Source organism: Geotrypetes seraphini, chromosome 1, assembly GCF_902459505.1.
Source record: "Geotrypetes seraphini chromosome 1, aGeoSer1.1, whole genome shotgun sequence".
NCBI lineage: Eukaryota > Metazoa > Chordata > Amphibia > Gymnophiona > Dermophiidae > Geotrypetes > Geotrypetes seraphini.
The window spans coordinates 313100733-313123025 of NC_047084.1; the positions used below are offsets into that span (position 1 = coordinate 313100733).

At 40.9% G+C, this 22293-nt stretch overlaps 1 protein-coding gene across 1 annotated transcript in view; it reads left to right on the forward strand.

Annotated features, from left to right (window-relative positions):
- Nucleotides 1-22293, forward strand: part of COL25A1 (collagen type XXV alpha 1 chain) — a 405886-nt gene that overhangs the window by 276912 nt on the left and 106681 nt on the right. The window contains exons 21-25 of the mRNA XM_033960097.1: nucleotides 7574-7636; nucleotides 11634-11702; nucleotides 12882-12926; nucleotides 20507-20551; nucleotides 21422-21499. Coding sequence (XP_033815988.1) covers nucleotides 7574-7636; nucleotides 11634-11702; nucleotides 12882-12926; nucleotides 20507-20551; nucleotides 21422-21499 — 300 coding nt within the window. The remainder of the gene's footprint in view (nucleotides 1-7573; nucleotides 7637-11633; nucleotides 11703-12881; nucleotides 12927-20506; nucleotides 20552-21421; nucleotides 21500-22293) is intronic.

Sequence of the window (22293 nt, forward strand, 5' to 3'; positions counted from 1 at the left end):
CGTAGGGAGATAAAAGGGATGGAAAGCTGCTGTACATGAAGGAAGAGAGAAGAGGAAAGAGGAAGAATTACTGAAGATGAGATGGAAGAGAGGAAGGGAGAGAAGCAGCAGAGATAGCAAGGAGTGAGAGGGAGATATCTTGCATATGGTGGGAGGGAGAAATGTTGGATATAGGGTAAAGGGCAGGGAGAGATGGTGTATGGGGAGAAAGAAATAATGCACATGATAATGGAGGAGAGGAAGGGAGAGATGCTGCATGGATGGGAATAGAGAGGTTTGATCTAAGGCACAAGGCAGGGAGAGAGATGGTAGACAGTAGGAAAGATACAGAAATATTGGATATGGCAGTGGAAGGGAAGGTACAGCTGCATGCAAATTCAATAGTACCTCCTATATAATACCTAACTAGGTCACTTCTAATTTTAAATGAAGCACAGCATCATTTAATTTGACTCTTAAGGTCTTGGTTCAATATAATGTTACTAGAGACCATTGTAACTTCATTTGTTTTGAGATTAATAGCCAGACCATGCTGTACTAACCAAGATATATTAACATGACGGCAGAAAAAGGCCAAATGGCCCATTCACAACATCCACTATCTCTTCCTCTCCATAAGAGATCCCACGTGCCTGTCTCAAGCTTTCTTGAATTCACAGTCTTTGTTTCCACCGCCTCTACCGGGAGACTATTCCATGCATCTACCACCCTTTTCTATAAAAAAAAGTATTTCTTTAGATTTCTCCTGAGCCTATCACCTGTTAACTTCATCATATGCCCTCTCTTTCCAGAGCTTCTTTTCCAATGAGACTTGCCTCATGCGCATTTATGTCACATAGGTATTTGAATGTCGCTATGTAATCTCCCCTCTCCTGCTTTTGCTCCAAAGTATACATACGTGTGCAAATCTATCTCATACATATGCATTATATGTATCCTGAAAACCTGACTGGCTGGGTGTGACCTATGTACTGGGTTGAGAGCCCTTGTACTAGACAGAAATGTTTTATTTATTTTTTGTTTAAAATATTTATAGGCTGCTTTATCCAGTAGTCCTAGGTATTATACAAATTAAACATACATAATCTAATTAAAAACATAATTCCCCTTTTACTAAGCCATGCAAGAGAGTGCTGCATGACAAATGCTCCGAAGGCCATTAATTCCCTACTGGCGTTGAAGCATGTACAGCATCAGTCCATGCTAATCGGCTTAGTATAAGGGGGCAAAAATGTTTAAACAGTGTTTTCAGTGAATAATTATTTTCTTAGATAAATGATGGAGACAATAACAGCTTTCTGTCTGATATGCTGACCACAGAATGAAATTGATTCAGTTTCTACCAGAAATATTTGACAATCGACTATCAAACCACTAGCACTGTTATTAAATAAATCACTGAACTACACCCCTCTGCCTCACTTCCCTTAATTAAACAGTACTGCATGCAAAATTAAAAGCCACATGTTGCATGTTCCTTGATAATAAGTGTTCTTTCTTAATTGCCTATGCCACAAAAGTATAGAAAATGGCTATCATTCCCCTCAAACTTTCCTTTTGTGACCAGGATACTGATATTTTGAAATATACCTTTGCTGCAGAACATTACAGATTGATTCCAAGCTGTGTAAACTTAGGGGCCCTTTTACTAAGGTACATGCCAGATGATTTTGCTATGTATCCGGCCAAATTATCGAGAGAAGAGGGAAAATCTACTCCATAGAAGCATCTGCTAAGATGTGTGATGCCTACAAGGCATATTTCAGCATGCCTGTTTGAGATCAAGACAAACCTTGGGCACCTCGCTTCACATGCGAGCACTGCCAAAAAACTCTGGAAGGTAAGACAATTTTGTTTCTCACTAAGATGGTGGAATTTTCTGCTATAAAATTTCTTAGAAGGTTTAATTTTGAAAAATTTAAAATGTTCAGTGTTATTTGAAAATACAGTACTCCCCCGATATTTGCAGGGGTTCCATTCCAGGAACCCCCGCGAATCTTGAAAAACCGCAAATATGGTTTTTCATGGGGAGACTGGAGAGAGCAGCGGGAGAGGCAGGAGAGAGCAGCCGGAGCACCGGCAAGTGCAGGAAATCACTCACTATATGCTCTGACCGCCTCTTCCTGCACTAAGTCGGGCCTTACCAATCAGGAGCTGCATGTCAAAGCAAGAGGCAGTCGGAGCATATAGTGAGTGATTTCCTTCACTCGCTGGCGCTCTGGCTGCTCTCTCCTGCCTCTTCAGCTGTCCTCTCCTTGTCGGCGGTTCGTGATCAGAAAATACCACGAATGACCAGGACCACGAACCACCGACTGCGAACAACCAGGGGAACACTGTACATCATCTATGAAATATGTTGCGAGAATCTCATATACTTTAGTAGTAGGTGAAATAAATTTATTGTTTTCATTACCAAAATTTTATTTTATTCTTCTATAGCAGGGCTGCCCAAATCCGGTCCTCGAGATCTATTGGCAGGCCAGGTTTTCAGGATATCCACAATGAACATGCATGAGAGAGATTTGCATACCAAGAAGGCAGTGCAGGCAAATATCTCTCATGCATATTCATTGTGGATATCCTGAAAACCTGGCCTGCCAGTAGATCTCAAGGACCGTACTTGGGCAGCCCTGTTCTATAGGATGGTACAGAAGGGAAAAGAGAGCCATGGTTTGCTATCTCAAGAAGATAGCGGTAACCCACTGACCACTCAAGCAACTGCTACTTCTGCAAGGTGGACCCTTCCCCATATCAAACTGGCAAAATGCATCTTCACTCACATATCCAGATATTCCTTCATCCATTGCCCTGGAGCCACGTTGCCCTAAGCTCCCCATACCCACTCCCCCAGAGAGATATGGAGAGAGCAGCTGTCTTCAGAAGAGAGCAGCAAGTTAGAGAGTGAGGGAGGCTTTGTAGATCCAGTTTACAAAATCAGTGGTGCAGCTGATGAGAGAAACCCATACTATACAAACCAAAAAGGCCACAACAACTTGATCAGCGATCTTGGTCTCACCAAGTCCAGTGCTGAGCTTTTGATGTCTAGGCTCAAGCAGTGGAACTTGGATGTAAGTGTGCGAATCACAGATCAGAGGAAGCATCACCAAGCTTTTCCACCTTCTTCATCAATCGAGATGGGCTCTTCTTCTGCCACAATGTGATCAGTCTGAGGCAACTGGAATTGCCTGTAACCCAAAAGGGTGGCATATCTTCATTAACAGCTCATCCAGGAGCATCAAAGGCATGCTGCTCCATAACGAGAACAAGTACCCATCTCTTCCACTGGCTCACTCAGTGCACCTCAAAGAACATTACAACAGCATCAAAACCTTATTAGGTGCCTTGACATATGATGAGTACGGCTGGGATGTCATCAGAGACTTAAAAATGGTAGCATTCTTAATGGGTCCGCAAGATGGTTTTACCAAGTTTGCCTGCTATCTCTGCCTTTGGGACACCAGGTACAGCAAAGGTACAGCAGACCTTTGGAACACACAGCAAAGGTACACCTTTGAGACACAAAGGTACAGCAGATCAAATTCTCTGTAGGGAGAAACAACATCAAATGGGAACCACTGGTGGACCCCCAGAAGGTGCTAATGCTATCATTGCACATCAAATTGGGCCTAATGAAACAATTTGTCAGAGCTCTAAATAAGGAGTCAGCAGCCTTCAAGTATCTTCAAGATATCTTCCCTAATCTGTCTGAGGCAAAGGTCAAAGCTGGTGTCTTTGTCAGATCACGGATAAAAAAGATCCTGGAGTGCAAGGAATTTCCCAAGAAGCTAACTACTATAGGAAGGAGAAAGTGGCTTGGAACAGCTTTGTCGCAGTGGTTTTGATCTTCCTGGGCAATCACAAGGCTGAAAATTACATGGAGCTGGTTGAGAATCTGGTGAAGAATTACAGTAAAATGGGCTGTAGTATGTCTCTCAAAGTTCGTGTCCTTGATGCTCATCTTGAGACATTCAAGGAGAACATAGGAGCATACTAAGAAGAGCAAGGTGAGTGTTTCCACCAGGATATAATGGATTTTGAACACTGCTACCAAGGACAATATAATGAGAACATAATGAGAGACTACATCTGGGGGCTCATTTGTGAAAGTGACATAATATAATCTCAAATCTCAAAAAACTACTCACTTTTAAATATTCTGTGGTCATCTTTGTATAACTTCAATATAAATACATGTTAATTGTGATTCATTTGTTGCTTTTTATGACTTTATAAGAATGAAAAGATGAAAATTTTATTTTGTTTAAAAACCATTGATAATTACTTAAATGGATCTCAAGGATCTTTAAATTTCAGACCTGTCTTATGTATTTTTATTTATCTGCTGAACATCCTGCTTATTGTTACTTGTTATCCACTGTTTTTGTTTTTTCATTTTTACAAATAATTAAATAAAAATACTGAACTATAAATAAAAATAGGCAAATCGCAAAATTTGACTATCCTGGTCACAAAAGCAAAGTTTTATGGAAATAACAGACATTTTCTATACATTTTAGACATGAACAATTAGGAAACTATAAGTACTGCCCAGGAACAAAAATCATGTTACATAGTGTAATTATGCATACACTTGCACATAGATTTTCACAGTTTTATCAGCATAAATTCACACTTTAAATTAGACTCACAAAATGTATACAACTACAGAGCAGTATTTTATTTTGGGGTTCTGTTTTTCTAACATGCACGCTAATTGTCAGAAGAGCCTGCAATGTTCATTTCTTCCTGCTTTGCCCTGTCTTGCTCTCATTGGCTTGAGTGTTTGTGCTGTACATCTTGCTGCTGTGCTCATGGGTGCAAATTTGTTCTATTGCAGGTGCTATGGAAGGACCCATGAAATGTAGCTTGCTACTAACCAATTTCCTAGGGTGCTGGGAGGTGTACTTGAGAAAAATATGTTCATGGTTTTAGCTCAGCTAAAGATAAATAGTTAATAAAATCAAACCTAGTTGAAAAAAAAATCTGTGAGATACAGAGAGATAAATATGTAGCCTTGTATCTACCTAAACAGATTGATAGGGACCAGACAGATATGGAAACTTATTAGATAGTAAAAATTGTATTGTTGCCATATCATTAATCTCAAAACCTTGTATTAAGGTGCGCTAACCGATTTAGCTCATGCTAAATATTAGCATGAGCTAAATGCTAAGGCATCTATTATATCCTATGAGCATCTTAGCATTTAGCGTGCACTAAATCAGTTAGCACGCCTTAATAAAAGGACCTGTATGTTTATGTTTTAGCCCAGTGCAAAAATGCTAATCTTTTATAACCATTCTGTTTTAATTATATAAACCTAGCAATTTTTCTAGTTGTTTGCATCAGATACTTACCCCCTGTTTTACTAAGGTGTGCTATGCGTTTTAGTGCGCGTTTAGCACACGCTAACCGCTAATGCGTCCATAGACTAACATGCACACGTTAGCATTTATTTAGCATGCGCTAAAAAGCATATTTAGCATGCGCTAAAAAGCATAGTGCACCTTAGTAAAAGGCGCCCGAATTGTGTCTGGGAAATATGTTCTAGTTGAATTTCTGATTGAAATAGAATTTTTTAAAAAATAAAATAAGATAAAGTTTAGCATCACTGTATGCACCTTTTCAGGAGCTACAAATCAGGTTATTTTCTGTAAAATATCTGGGGAAATTTTTGAAACATCTAATCTAGACTTTGCAAATTATGACGATCTGCAGCCGCACTACACCTGTACATCACAGTTTATTTCAAACAATTTTTCTTGATGACTTCACAGAACAAGTTACAAAAACAAGGAGATCGAAAGTGTTCATCATCATTTAACATGACCTCCCTCCAACAATCCCCCTTCCCCCCCCCCCCCCCCCCGCAAATCAATGTGAACCAAGGACTAGAACAACAAAATCACAATTAGGCAACAGATCAACAAGTTACAATATATTTCCAAATGGTCCAGCAGGTGCCAAAAGAGTGAAATATGCCCAGACTCCCACTCCACAAATGGCAGGGAGATATTAAAAGCCAACGGTGCAGCCGAAGTCTAAGGGCTCCTTTTACTAAGGTGCGCTAGCGTTTTTAGCGCACGCACAAGATTAGCACGCGCTTTAGCGTGCACTAGTCGAAAAATTACCACCTGCTTAAAAGGAGGCGGTAGCGGCTAGCGTGCGTGGCATTTTAGCGTGTGTTAAAACTGCTAGCGCACCTTTGTAAAAGGAGCCCTAAGTGGACCATAGAAAATGTCAAGAATACTTTCCACAACCCCACCTCCCAAAACCAACTCATCCCCTACAAATGCTCTCTAGGAGGTCAGGCCTAATGCCCGATCCATAAGTGAACTACTCCAGAAGTCGTAACCATCACATTTTAAATATAATGTAGAAATTGGAGTTGATCCATCTGAGTTAGTACATTAGAGTTTTGGTGTTATTTTGGAGAAGGTTCTGCCAATATAGAGCTTTTTCTAAAATAGACACAGGAGTGTGCCTGTATTTACCAATACATGAACACACGCCAAGCTATCTGTGTTAGGAACCCTAATGAAATAATGTAATCCCAGGATTTGGCCAGGCTCTTCTAAATTATAAATTGCACTGAACTCCTTCTGGGGCATATTAGCAATTCATAAATACTAATGTAATGTAATATATGCCATTTTTCAAAGATACACGATGATATATTGAACAGAGGAACCTCAGCAATGTACATGTGTAAGTGCCAGTATTTACACGTGAAAGTTGGCATTTCTCTTCACAGACGTGGGCCAGCACTTACTCATGGATATGCCCCTAATTAACAACAGGGGCTGTTATCCTTTTTTGTATACAGTTTGGAGAGGGAAAATAAGAATGGCGATTTAAGGGAGAGAGCAACCTTAAACCATCCTGCAAAAGGCAAGATGAAATGAGCTTGCATTTTCAAATTATATAGACATTTCAGTGGTTAAAACTCCTTCCAATTGGATCCCGCATGGCCTCTATTGATCCACTTATACACAGCTTCAATTCCTGTATACAACGTGACATAGAAAAACTTGAACATGAGAAGAAACAACGCTTTTACAATCTATGAGTCAGGGGCATTACAATCCTTGGCAAATGATCGCAAGGGTCCTTTCGGATGTTGGTGTCTTTTGAATATAAGAGTGTCTACATACATTTTGGCTAGAGCTCCATTGATTCACCCCAAACTATGCTACTATAAATTTCTATGCTGCCAAAGCTGGAACTGCTTCTCCTATCGAAATGCATTGGGTCATTTTTTTTGGAGGGGGAGGCAATTGCTTCTCTGGAATTCCTGGTCTTACCTAGCCTATTTTCAAACTCAAATCGTCTTTTAACTAGTTTTCTCCCATACCAAGTTTCATCCAGTTCTGTTAAATTTTCACAGTTATTTGCCCCAAGACAGCAAAACAGACAGACAGATATTTCTCGACCCCCCTTTCCAAATTCCATTGGGTTGTAAACAACAAAAAATCCTTTCACCTATCCATAAAGTCTCAATAGTGATCTTTATGGACAGGTTTCAATATCCTGTTAATCAGATAGTGATCTAATGCATTCATTTTTTTTAAAGGGTGAACCAGGTTTCATTGGTCCACAGGGAGAGCCTGGCTTACCAGGGTTACCAGGAACAAAGGTAAGCAATACTTTTTCTCATTTGTTTTACCTGTAGCACTTGTTCTAAATCAGTCTGTATTCTGCTTGTTATGTTGCATCTGTTATTTGTCACAGTGTATTGCTATATTTCTCTCTTCTGCCACACCTGCAGTAATGTTTTGAATTCTGTTAACTATGAATCCTGTTAAAATAATGCTGTGATTGCATAAGACTTCCCAAATCGGATAAAACATAATGCTAATGGCATTCTTTGAACCAAATCCACATGTAGATTCAGCAGAAGAAAATCCAGATTTTGAAATATTTTTACTAAGGCCTTCAGTCCAACAAATAAATTTTTTTCCCCCAAAGATCTGATTATTGGCCGATGGCTCATGCTTCTGAGGTCATAGTAGAATCTTATTACTTCATGGTTGTAAAATAAACCTTACTACTAAGACATTAATGTTCTCAGCTCTCTAATCCCCTCCCCCCCCATTTATTTATTGGGATTTATTAACCCCCTTTAAGAAGAAATTCACCCAAAGTGGTATACAAAACAAGTGCAATGAATGAGGTAAACTCAAATTAAGCAAATTGAAACTTTTTTTTTTTTTAAATCTTTATTCATTTTTAAACTTATAATAAGTGTGATAACATATCCATACAAATAACCATAAATATATCACTTAATAATCAACAATGATACATATGATATTCTCTTATCTCCCCCCCTCCCCACCCTTATCTATCATATAATCAATACTTATACAACATGTAACAATAAAAATATCCTCCCTCCCACCCCAAATTGAAACTTAATAATAGGACTATCATATAACTAATTTCAAAATACTGTATACTTATTAATAGCACTGAAATTCAAGTAAGAGAGATAAATGCAGGGACAGCATAATACTTGTGAAACACCTAATAAGCGCACATCAGAACATTCAAATGGTATGGAAAATCACCAATATTAAGATGCAGGCAGCAGTCCAGCAGCGAGATCAGGGTTATCCAGTCTTGTGCACTGAGTGTCACGTGTTTGATTATCTCCATTTTGGTGAGAGATCATATGTGTGTACTCAGTGCAATGAGCTCACAGCACTCAGGAAACTGGTCCAATCTCTTGAGGCTAGAGTAGCTGAGGAAGAAAGTTGTTAAAGCACATACAGACTGTGGAAAAATTGCAGGCAGGCTTTAGGAAATTGGAAGATGTGGCAGATGAAATTTAATGTGGACAAATGCAAAGTGATGCACATTGGAAAGAATAACCCAAATCACAGTTAACGGATGTTAGGATCCACCTTGAGAGTCAGCGCCCAAGAAAAGGATCTGGGTGTCATAAACAATACGATGAAATCTTCTGCCCAATGTGTGGCGATGGCCAAAAAAGCAAACAAGATGCTAGGAATTATTTAAAAAAGGATGGTTAACAAGACTAAGAATGCCAAAATGCCTCTTTATTGCTCCATGGTGCAACCTCACCTGGAGTATTGCGTTCAATTCTGGTCTCCTTATCTCACAAAAGCACTAGGATAGGTTCAAAGAAGAGTGACCAAGATGATAAAGGGATGGAACTCCTCTTGTATGAAGAAAGACTAAAAAGGTTAGGGGAGATATGATTGAAGTCTTCAAAATCTTGAGTGGAATAGAACGGGTACAAGTGGATCAATTTTTCACTCTGTCAAAAATTACAAAGGACACTCAACAAAGTTACAGGGAAATACTGTTAAAACCAATAGGAGGAAATATTTTTTCACACAGAGAATAGTTAAGCTCTGGAACATATTGCCAGAGGTTGTGGTAAGAGTGGATAGTGTACCTGGTTTTAAGAAAGGTTTGGACAATTTTCTGGAGGAAAAGTCCATAGGCTGTTACTGAGAAATACATGAGGGAAGCCACTGCTTGCCCTGGTTCGGTAGCATGGAATGTTGCTACTCCTGGGGTTTTAGCCAGGTACTAGTGACCTGAATTGTCCACAGGGTTTAATGGACCATTGGTCTGACCCACTAAGGCTATTCTTATGTTCATATGTTAGAAGCAGTGGTGTAGCTAGGGAGGTTGACGCCTGTAGTGGTAGCACCCGGTATCACCATGCCATGTGCCCTCTTTTTCTTCCTCACTGCTTGAGCACTCACTGGCACAAACAGTATCTTCCACCTGCTGTGCACACCAGCCTTGGTTCCTTTCTGCAGTGGCGAACCTAGCATATGTGACACCTGGGGCCCATCATTTTTTGGCAGCCCCTCCCCCCTCTGTACGAAAAACATGATTTTTAGTAACAAGCCACACGTCACACATGAGTACCTAAGAAAAGCAAGCATCTTACATATTGCAGTGAACATTACATCAATACACCCACTGTAAAACTAAACAAGCCAGACTAGTACAGATCAATCCTACACCGTCAATCCTAATAGAAAACCATGTCTTTCGAACACACAGAACACAGAAAACACCTTCGCCTAATATGGAATATGTCATCACAAACTAACCCCTCCCCCTTTTACAAAACTGTAGTGTGGATTTTAGCCACGGTGGTAAAAGCTCTGATGCTCATAGAATTCTGAGCATCAGAGCTGCTACCAGCACGACTGGCGCTAAAAAACGCTCCACAGTTTTGTAAAAGGGGGGATAAAATAGAAATACATAGACAAAGGTTAAATTGAACCAGCAAGAAGCTGGACTCTGCATACAATATAACAGCACAGAAACAGTGACACATGTCTTCTAAAGCAATAAATAAATAGAAAATTTTTGTTCTACCTTTGTATTCTCTGGTTTCAGCTTTCCTCACCTTCTCATTCAATTCCTTCCATCCACTGTCTCTCTTCTCTCTGCGTCTTCCATTTGCTCTGTTACTGTGCCTCTCCTTTTCTCCCCCCTTCCAAATTGGTCTGGCACCCATCTTCTTCCCTCTGCTCCCCCCATAGTCTGGCATCTCTGTCTTATTCCCTGCCAGCATCTTCTCCCCACTCTCTCTTCCCCATGTCCTTTCAGCGTCCTCCCCACTCTGTCTTCCTCATGTGCTTTCAGTGTCCTTCTCCCCCCCCCCCTGTCTTCCCCATGTACTTTCAGCGTCCTTCTCCCCCCCCTGTCTTCCCCATGTGCTTTCAGTGTCCTTCTCCCCCCTCTGTTTTACCCATTTCCCTTCAGCATCTTTTCCTCTTCACCCCACCTTTCCTCCCTTTCTCCCTCCCTGCTCCTTACCTTCGTGGCGTTTTCTCCCCCCCCCCCCCCGGGACAACAGGCCCGGTCTGACAAACATCCCTGCCCTGTGGCTGGCAACGTCTAAACTGCCTTCGTACAGCAGCCGGCTGCTGTATGGCTGCCGTAAAGGTCATCTCTGATGCAACTTCTGGTTGCATCAGAGATGACCTTTACGTCAGCCACATGCAACTCCAGCTGCTGTATGAAGGTAATTTAGACTTGCGGCCATGAAGGTAAGGGGCAGGGAGGCAGAAAGGGAGCTGTTTCAAATTCATCGCTGAATTTTCTGGACCTGGCCGGCTGTGTACCCCCACTAAGACTGCACCTGGGGCGGACTCTCCCCCCCCCCCTTGGTACGCCACTGTCTTTCTGACATCATGTCATGGTCCTGCAACCAGGAAGTGATGTGAGAAGGGAGCCAAGGCCAGCACGAGCAGCAGGTAGAAGATGCTGCTTGTGCCAGCAAACATTTCAAGAGGTGTGCAGGGGCGGAGAGGAGGAGAGGCACTGGCGCCCCCGTGAAAACGGCTCCCGGGGTGGTTCACCCTCCCCTCCCCCCACTATGCCACTGCATAGAGAAGACCTACAGAAATGTTGTAGAGAAGTCCCACCTCCAGTCTGGCTGCCTCTGTTCTGCTTTATAGGGTGGTCTTCTTAAAGGAGAGCATCATCCTAGTCAGGTGCTCATGTTTTGGTGGCAGTTGTGTTCTTTGGTAATCTTTATTTTTTATATACTCACATACTCACAGTGTGTAGAGATGCAATATATATTATTTAACATTGTAATGTATTCATGCCATATGACCTCTAATCTTTGCCAGGGTGAGAAAGGAGAAGCAGGGCCCCCTGGGAAGGGTGAACGAGGTGAACTTGGTGCTCCTGGACCTAAGGTTAGTTATGCCAACAACACAGCACAATAAAAATAGCTGCAGACTAATTTCAGAAGCAACGCTTAAAAGTCCCCTGATGAAGCTACTGAGAAACGGGTCCTGCTGGAACAAAATAAGATAAGTGTTTGCTTGCACAGCTGAGTTAATATTGCATATGGTTATAAGTTATTTTTGCTCGATATTTTGAAGGACGTGACTATTGAGAATAGTAAGTAATGGAGGTTTTCTGCCAATGAAAGAAACTAGTCTTGAATTTGTGTCAAGAGCTTAAGTTATAGCTCAATATAACAGGACAAGAGAACATCTGAGGCTTTTTCCTCCATATTTTTGCACATTATGTGTGATTGGATTTCACTGATTTCAGTTTTTCTTTTGGTGATTATTTTACTGCTGAATCCCTTCCTTTTTGGTACAACATTATAAATGTAAATTAGAAGCTGAGACTTGTAAAATATGCTTCATAACAACTGTGGTTCGCACAAATTGCAGGATAACATATTAATCCGTGCATAGTGATATCGTTTGATTGATTAAGAAGTAGGGCATTGAATTTGTAAGAAATCCTCAATTTATTAAAATTCTCAAAATTTCAGCAAATGTATCCTTAACTTTTAAGTTCCTTCAGTACATTGCAGGATGCTATTTTTCACATTATTTTATGTTCCAGCAGCGTTTGATTCTCCATAGACCAGTTTTTCCACGTATTCATTATCATAGGACCCTTAGGGACCCCTGAGGAAGACACCTTGTCGAAACGCGGACCGTGTTGGGTCCTGCACCACTAGCCTATTAGGGCCTTTTGATTTTTATGTGGATTTATACCTTTTATGTGGATTGTTTATTTGGAACTTGGCTTTTTTATGTACATTTGGAAATTCAGTTAAAGTTCATTTCAGGATCATCGTCTCTCCACAGTGCTTTTTTGGTTTCTCTTGGACATTTTTCACGTTACACCAGTTCTAACTGTATGTCTGTGTTCTGTGCTTCCCTAGACCTCAAGTTCTCATGAGGATTCTGTTCAATGCACACCAGTTTCCTAATTATTCTTTCCAGTATAATGCAGTTGTTTTTTTAAATTAAGAGCTTCTCCTATTTTTTTCTTGCCATTGATAATTTTTTCTGTTCTCTCTTTTTTTCCTCTCTCTTTCATTTCCTTCCTGTTATGTTCATTTAAACAAGGGTGAACCTGGTGAATCTGGAACTAGGGGTCCAAAAGGGTCAAAGGTCAGTAAACATGATTATTAAATCCATCCAACATGTGAGGATTGAAAAATTCAGTATTACATATACTTTCTTACATGCTAATTATTAGCTTTGGGCTCTTATTCTCTATTTATAACATGCATTAATTTTCCTCTTCCTTATCTGCTTTCTACTTTATATATATTAGAGTTCTACACAATTTTGTCAGTTTTAAACAGAGCCAGCTTAACCATTGGACCAAGTGGACACTGGCTCAGGGTGCCAGCCATAAAGGTCACCGAAATCCCAGCCACTGATATCACTGCCAGTGTCTCATTTGATGCAATGCTTAAGCTTTTCTGCCCTTCTCCTCCCAGCAGGTTCAGCATCTCTCTCCCCACTGCCATGGTCTAGTCACACTTTCTCTCCCTTCTCTGCTCCAGCATCGCTCCCTCTCCCACTTCACTTTTTTCTCCCCGCTCACCTGCCCATGATCCTGCAAACTTTCTAGCAACAGTGTAAAAATAAATAGCTGTGGGAACACCCAGGGGCTGACTAGAGACCAGAGACAAACATCCTGCCTACAGGAAATTGCATCAGAGGAGGCAGGGTGTGACAGAGGGAACACCTAGGAACTGACTGGAGGGTGCCTGTTTTCATGTTGCTCCTGCCAGCAGGTTTGCAGGACCACGGGCAGGGAAAGGAGGAGAGAGTGATCTGATCATAAAGGAATAGGGTTACCAGATTTTCAGGAACTAAAATCCAGACTCATGGCCCCACCCCCAGGCCTTCCACCCGGCCTTACCCAGTTCCACACGAGTCATGCCCTGTTCCGCCTCCCCAGCCCAGCCCCGCCCCTCAACCTTTTCACTTGTCGGGAGAGCATCTGTGCATGCGCTGGTATGACGTGATGACATCACACACATGCATGCATGTATGTGATGTCACCTCATTGCATCCACGCATGCGCAGATGCCATCCCAATGTTGTTCCTAGCTGGAAGTTTTTCAAAACCCGGACAAAGTGCTGGATTTTGAAAAGCTGTCCGGACACCTGGACATGTCCTGTAAAAGGAGGACATGTCCAGGGAAATCCAGCCATTTGGTAACCCTAAAAAGGAGAGGGATACCAATGTGGGTAGAATTAGGTGCTTCGCCAATGGGGAGCAGTGCTGCTGATATTGCGAGAGTAGTGCCAAAGAAAGTTGACTCAAAATCCCACAATTCCTTTAGCTGGCGCTGGTTTTGAACTACAGTATATGTAATCACTTGATATAATCACTTTCACTTTGATACATGGATCATGGAATTTGCTCAAGTTGTCTTATTTGCTTTGATGCTTGTACACAAGATCTGACCTGTTGGTGTATCATGTAACAATGTACACAGGTGATACAGCTTGGGAGTTATGCAGACCTACTAACCTTCTATGTAAGTGGGATTCTTAGCCATGGATATCTGCTTGTTACTAAAAGGATTAAGGGCAACCAGATAACTAAGAGCAAGGGACATTTTAAATCCCTTCTGAAAGGTTCAGTTTCAATTCAAGAGCATCTAGGAAGTTTTAGTGTTGTTTTTTTTTCTACAGATATAATAATGCTGCAAAATATATGAAGTGGAAACTTAAAATTGATGTCTAGAGAAACTTGTTCTAGTATTCTAAGGAGTAGAGTGATGCAATTTTCTAAGGTAACCTGAATAAGAAGAGTTAAGATCAACTCATCTAAAATGCAGTGAAAAGAGAATCTTGAAATTTTTACAGCCATACTCCCTGCCATGCTATCTGAAGAAAAATAAGTGACTAAGAGAATTATCACTTTTAGGGAGGAAAAAACTAGTTTCAAAACTATTTCCTGGCATTTTTCTTGATTTTTGAAGACAGCCAGTAAGATAATTTCTCTATGTCCAGCATATCTCTTTCATCTTTCTATGCTCTCCAGTGTCCAATATCTCCCTTCAATCTCCCTAGATATCCTGTTTCCTTTACCTGCTGTGTTCAGAATTTTCCCTCTATCTCCCCATATACTCTCATGTCCAGAATCTCCTCTATTTCCACCTCCCTGTGCTTTTTCTCCCAATCTTTCTTCATGTCCAATATTTGCACTCTCCCCATCTCCAGCATATGCACTCTCTCACTGTCTCTCCCCATTTCCTGCCTCTGCACCCTCTAACCACCTCTTCTTGTGTCCTGCCTCTCCTCATGGCCTGCCTAGAATCCTCTCCCCATCTCTTCCCATATCTGCATCTGCCCTCGAACCCCCCCCCCCCCACACACACACATACACACTTCCAGTGCCAACAGCTGGGGGATCATCAGCAGCCCCCCACCTCGCTGCTTCTGAGTTTGCCAACTTCATCCCTCAGCTTCCCAAGTCTGCAATCGTTTGTGTCATGTGCTATTGTGTTTTCCCCTTCTCTCCCCCCTTTCCATTTAGTTATTGTAAACTCTTAAGATTTCTTCTTTGAAAATTTGCAGTACAGTATATCAAATAAATTGAACTTTTAAAAGAAAACATAAGCGCAGAGCCTCTCACATTCTGATGCGCTTCTAATACTCAGTACAGCAAAACAAGGAAGATGTCTTGCCTCAAACTATACCAAACAAACAAGAAAGGCAAGTGAGATGTCTAAAACAACCAAATGGTAAAGTTTATTAACTTAAAGCAGTGCCTCTCAAACTTTCTCGAGCTGAGGCACACTAAAGGTAATGGCCACGGCTTGAGGTACCCAGAAGTGCGGGAACATCACCGTGATGACACCACGCATATGCTTGACATCATCATTTTGAAGTCCGCGTATGTGTAGAGGCCTTCCTGATGGGCCCTGAGATGCCAGTAGGGTGGAGGGCCGGAGAGAAGGAGAGGCACTGGCGCGAGCTGATTGCCTACAGCAGTGTTTCTCAACTACTTCAAGCTAAGTTCCCCCTAAGTCTAACAAATATCAACTGAGTACCCCAACCACAGACCTCCCTAGACCCGCCCAAGCTCTGCCCCAGATCCCATCCCCTTTACTAATTATAATGCAATTTTTTCCATTCCTTTTTCATGTACACACAATGTACACAGCAAATATAAATTCTTAAAACTGACACATTTCAATCACTATATTGAAAATAAAATCATTTTACCTATCGGCGATCCTCTGCAGGCTGCTGTAATTAGCTTTAAAGGTGAGACCGGGAGGCCAGGTGGGAAGCTGGAGGACGCTAGAGAGAAGGGGGAAACATGCAGGCCTTCGGCGAATCGGACAGCACTGGTGCTGTACCGCATAGGGAAGTTAGCTGGCAGGTGCCTCTCTTCCTCCTCAGTGTGCCATGGCACACTTGGAATCTCACACAGTTTGAGATGCACTGGCTTAAAGTATAAAAGTCTGTAGTCCCAACAGAGATCCAAGTTTTGGCACTCATAAAGTGCCTTCTTCAGAGGACAAATTAATAGCATAAGAGCACAACAGGTCTCCAAATGGCATGAACCTGTGGACCTGTGGGACTCTTCCCTTGTTTAAAAGTAGATTGAAAGCCCACCTTTTTGATATAAGGCAAAATGGGATTGGCACATGGGATCTATTCACAGGGCAAAGGTAGGGGAGGGACATTAAGGTGGGCAGACTAGATGGGCCGTGGGCCCTTATCTGCCATCTATTTCTATGTTTCTATGTTTCTACTTTTCAGTCCTTAACCCTACTCCTCTGCCCTCCAACCCAGCCTGCTAATTAACCCTTTCCCTTAACTGTGCCCATGACATCCTGTTTGTCTGTCTTGCCTGTTTAGATTGTAAGCTCTTTCGAGCAGGAACTGTTTTCTTATTCTTTGTGACTGTGCAGCGCTGCATGCATCTGGTAGTGCTATAGAAATAATTAATAGTAGTAGGAGTGAAGATCTGCCAATTTCTGCTGCGTAACGGCCACCTTGTGAGGAGCAGCATTGTCTTGAAGAAACAAGATTACTTTTGAAAGCTCGCCTCGATGTTTGGAGACCAGTTGCTGCTTCAGTTTGTCAAGAAGTGCAATGTAGCATTATGCTGTGATGGTTGCACCCTTTTCTAGGTAATGTACATGCAGAATTCCATCTTTGTCCCAGAAAACAGATGCCAACACCTTGGTTGATGACTTCTGTGTCTTGAACCTCTTGGACAAAAACCCCTGAAATACCACCGATATATTGATGACATTTTTATGACTTGTACTGAGGTAGAAGAGATTCTCAAACAATTTTACAATTCTTTCAACACTTACCATCCTAAGTTAAATTCAAAATTGACTACTCCCCAGAAAAAGTCAATTTTCTAGACACCACAGTTTTTTTATCAACAAAGGTTGCATACAAACATCTATATACAAGAAACCTACAGACTGACGCAGCTACCTCCACAGCTCCAGCTTTCACCCCTCACATACAAAAAAAATTCATTATGCACAGCCAAGCCACATGATATTACCGTATCTACTCTGACCCAAGAGACAAGCACCTAAAAACCCTGACTGAATCCTTTAAACAAATAGGTAATATAAACTCTAAGAGTATTGCCTCGTCCCTTAAAACACCAGGGAAAAAAACCACAGGAAGGACCCCCTTGGTAGTAATTTATAATCCAGAGCTGGAAAAGCTAAGAAAAATTATGAGGTCTACAACCTCTTCTCCAAGAAAATGAATTACTAAAAGAAATATTCCCAGCTCCATCTGTGCTGGCCTTTCGTCGGCTACCTAATCCGATACAGAAACTGGTAAAAAAAAACAAACGCCCTACACAAATGCACAAAGAAGAGAATGGCACACATCCTTGTCGTGTGGCAAGCTGCAAACTGTGTGAGCACATCTCACAGGATCTCACGGTCACTCACATGGGAAAAACATTCAACATATGGGGATCCTTCACATGCTCAACTTCCAATGTGGTGGTATACTTTATATAATTCAAAAAGTGCAAAGAAGGGTGCTACATTGTGAAACGGGCCAGATGCTAAAGACTAGGATCAATTTACACAGATATATTTAAAACTGCAATGCCAACCAGGATGTCACCTCTCCGGATAACACTTTGGAAAAACGGAACACTGCACCCATGATTTTATGGTGAGAATACTTAAAGAAAATTTTAGACCAATTCAAGAACGTAAGATCTTTGAAATCAAAGTGATAGAATTTTTTGATACCTATCAGACAGAACTTAACAGAGATCTTGGTTTTCTTTCAGACTACAAAGGAATTTAAACTGCTTTCTCCTCTCTCTGTCTCCTGCCCACCCACCCCTCCCTCTTCCTGTGAGATTGTCACTGGAATGCTTTCATATTTGTCAACCTTTGCTTATTTTTGATCTGAGAAAGAAGGGGTTACCTTCAAACGCTAATCATAAAATGCATTAGGGGCTCCTTTTATGAAGCCACGTTAGCGGCTTTAACGTGTGTGACTTTTTATCACGCGCTAACCCCTGCACTAGCCAAAAAACTACCACCTGCTCAAGAGGAGGCGGTAGCGGCTGGCATGGCCGGCAGTTTAGCGCGCGCAATTGCTTGCGTTAGACCGCTACCGCGACTTCGTTAAAGGAGCCCTAAGTTAGTCCAGTAAAAAAGGTATCACCTTATCTCCTTTATGTTTTTGTTTTATTTTTATATATTACCTTGAAAAATGGACTAACATGGTCAACACACCATATCTCTCAAACTGATAGAAAAAAGATACACCCTACAGTTGTTGAAAGATGGCAAGATATATATATTCAAATAAAGCACAGCAAGGCTATTTGTGAAGTCAGCTGCATGTCTTTGGAAAAATATTAGTTTTGTGGAAATATTTTGAGATTTTTATAGATGTTAACCCGTTGTATTAGCAGTTAGCATTAGAATTAGCAGAATCAGTGTGGAATTGAAAGCATCTGCAAAGACGCAGTCTTTGGGTCTGGATTTGAATACTGCCAGAGATGGAGCTTGAAGTACTGAGGATAAAAAAATGTGATAGCAGTGTTAATCTACTTTAAAAATTAATAAATATATATATTAAAAAAAAGTTTTTATGTAATATATCAATGATTGTTTGTAAGTGATGTAGTTAATGTTAATCTGAATGAATATATTTTACACTTAATGTAATTTTGAAAATGAATAAAGAATATTAAAAAAAAAAAAGGTAAAATAAGGAGATGCCTTTTTATAAGACTAAGGGCTCCTTTTACAAAGCGGGGTTACTGATTAGCATGCGCAGAATGTGAAAAAGCTCATGGGAGTTGAATTGGCTTTTTCGCATTCAGCGCACCACTATTTGGTAACACCGCTTTGTAAAAGGAGCCCTAAATAAATTTTATGACTAGCTTTTGGAGACCAAAACCTCCTCCTTCAAATTTGGACAGTATAATGTTGGTATAATATGCTCGTCCTGACTTAAGGAAGGAGGCTTTGGCTTCTGAAAACAAGTTAAAAATGTCATGTTAGTCCAATTAAGAGGCATCACCTTATTCTCCAAAAAGCGTGAGTGCACGAATGTTACAAAATATCAAATGCTGTCCCTGATGGAAATAGATTGGATAAGCCTGTTCTAAATCAAAGTAAAATGAAGTTGACCTTGATATTTGAACTGTGGAAAAGCCACAAGTTCTAATATCCTTGCTGTACATATGAAACTCTCCAAAGGTTACCTTGAATACTTCTCTTCTTTGCATTCTGCACATTTTCTAAGGGAAAACGTATAACACTGAAACAAAGCAAAATAAATACTTGCACCTAAGGCTCTGTAATCAGAGATGAGTCTTGGAGTCGGAGTGGAATTTGGAAGCAATTTTGGTTGGAGTAGGTGTCGGTAAAAATGTACTTACTCCAACTCCAACTTCAAAATAAAAACTTTCATTATAATATATTGTAAATTTATAATTTTATACTTATATACTTCTTTACCAATACTTTAGATTCAGTACAAAAAATGTAAAGCCTAGTGTCAGTGGGAGTCGGAATCAGTCAGAGTTGGAGTTGGACAGTAGAAAAATAGAGGAGGTGGAGATGGATTCAAAGGTTTGGTTTACTGATTCCACAACCCTGTTTGCACTGTGTATCGATTATAAAATTTTATAATCTACCTACATAAGTATTCTCCCCCAACCATATTTTTCCCAAACTTCAGCCATGTGAATGCCCACCCACAGGGTATATACCATCACATCTAGACACACAGAATACCACGTAACCAGAAACTGTTCATCTATTCACATACTGAATCAAGATTTACAAAGACCGGGGGACACTCAATAAAGTTAGAGTAATACTTGTAAAACAAATTGGAGGAAATATTTTTTCATTCAGAGAATAGTTAAGCTCTGGAACGCATTGCCAGAGGATATGGTAAGAGCAGTTAATGTAGCGGGTTTAAAAAAAAAGGTTTGGACAAGTTCCTGGAGGAAAAGCCACAGTCTGCTTTTGCGACAGATGTGGGTTGGTAGCATAGAATGCTGCTACTATTTGGGTTTTTGCCAGGTACTTGTGACTTGGATTGGCCTCCGTGAAGGCTATTCTTATGTTCTTAATCCCTGCATGTTGTTACCACCTAAAATTACCCCTAAAGTGCTAAACTTAGATTTTGTTTTTACACACTTCTCCTTATGCATGTATTTCATGATGACAGATATTGCTTGACTTTTTTAGGGCGATCCTGGAGACAAAGGAGATTCAGGACTCATGGGCCCCAGGGTAAGTATCTAAAATTCTAACTTAGCCAAAACATTTCCAAAACATCCTTCACACTGTTACAAATAGTACTTGAAATAGCCGTTGTGAAATGACTTAAATGCCAGTTTAGTATGGTATTTATAGTTTCTGATTCTGCCCTTTGAAATCTCTGCTGTAAGACCCATAATATATCCGGATAAGCTTGCCCGATATTGCCCTCGTAGAGCTGAGTAGCTTGACAGTTCTTGCCAACAACCGGAGGTCCTTCAAGTTCAGCATTGTTCTAATTGCCAAGATTACTTGCTGTCTTAGTGTGCCTGGAGGTCTTGGCCTAGAAAATTCAGACAGACTAGCATGTAGAAAGGATTCCCTGGCAATGTTAGTCATAAACCTGGAACACATCACATGCAACCTGCTACCTGTCCTTCCAAATGACACAAAAACAAAATGTCCTCCAGTTAAATTAATATATTGTCAGTACTACTAACATAACAATTATTTTGTAAACACTGTTTTGTCCTAAATTCCCACATAGCTGTTATTGCTTTTCTATTGATTTAAGGGAAAACTAATTATGTCATTGAGGGGCTAATATTAAACCCATGATCAGAGGTTTTGGGGGTTTTTTATGTTGGTTATCATGGGGGAAAAATCATTAGATACTTAGCATTAGTATCCAGACCTGGTTGCAGTTTCTGACAGTAGGCCCAGATCAAAATGTAGCACCTCCGGCTCCAGGCAACATTTGGAGTGGAGGCAGTTGCCTATGTCCAAATTTATGCACGACTCTCTTCAATAGGATTTAATTTTACACTGTGGTAAAGTACATGTTGATATGCAATTTTGGAATGAGTGGCCAGTTTGAGCTGAAAACTATGCAACGCATTGCAGGGCCCACCAGGACAAAAGGGTGACCGAGGAGCAACGGAGATCATAGATTACAATGGAAATATACAGGAAGCACTGCAGGTATGCAAACGTTTGAAAGAAATTTAAACTGTTTCTCTGGGGGAGAGGGATGTTTGCCAATGTGTGTATTTATGATTCAAATGCTTCTAACAGGTAAAGTGCCTGTGCAAACTGTTCTTCGGCATAGGTTATGTTTATTGCAGCTGACGAGTCAACTTTTTCCCTGTAATGTAATTTTTGACTACCTGCACTGTTTCTATCCCCTCGTGGCTGCCCTGACATCATCTGAAGCATGAGCTGACCGGCTATGGTGCTGCAATGGCTTAGCGCAACTGAATCACACAGCACCGGCACTTTTTTCTCTTTTTTTAGCTCGTGTGGAACAATATTGCCTAAGTTCATTGCTGTTCCCAGTATGAAATATTTCTTGGCAGGCGTAGTGGCTACGTGAAACAGCTTCACCGAGGAGAGGTGCTAGAGCCATGAACAGACACAGAAATCAAGGCAACTTGGGACACATGCAGAAGGTCTTTAGCTGTGAAGACACGAGGGAAAGCCACAGACTGGGCAGGGTCTGGACTCTTGCATGAGGAATTAAATAGGGCAGATGCCACCATTTAGGTGCCAAAATTTAGTGGGTAGTAAGGCCTAATCTGTAGCAAAATGTATTTGGATCATTTCCATTTTGGAATACCAATGTAAGTCAGCATCAGTAGATCTAGGTGCTAACATACGCCCCATGTCTATGGCTGGTGTAAATTTTAGCACCTAAATGTGACATTTACATATGTAATTCACAGTATTCTGCAAATTAAGCATGCAAATGTTGGCCCTGGCTATGCCTCACCTATACC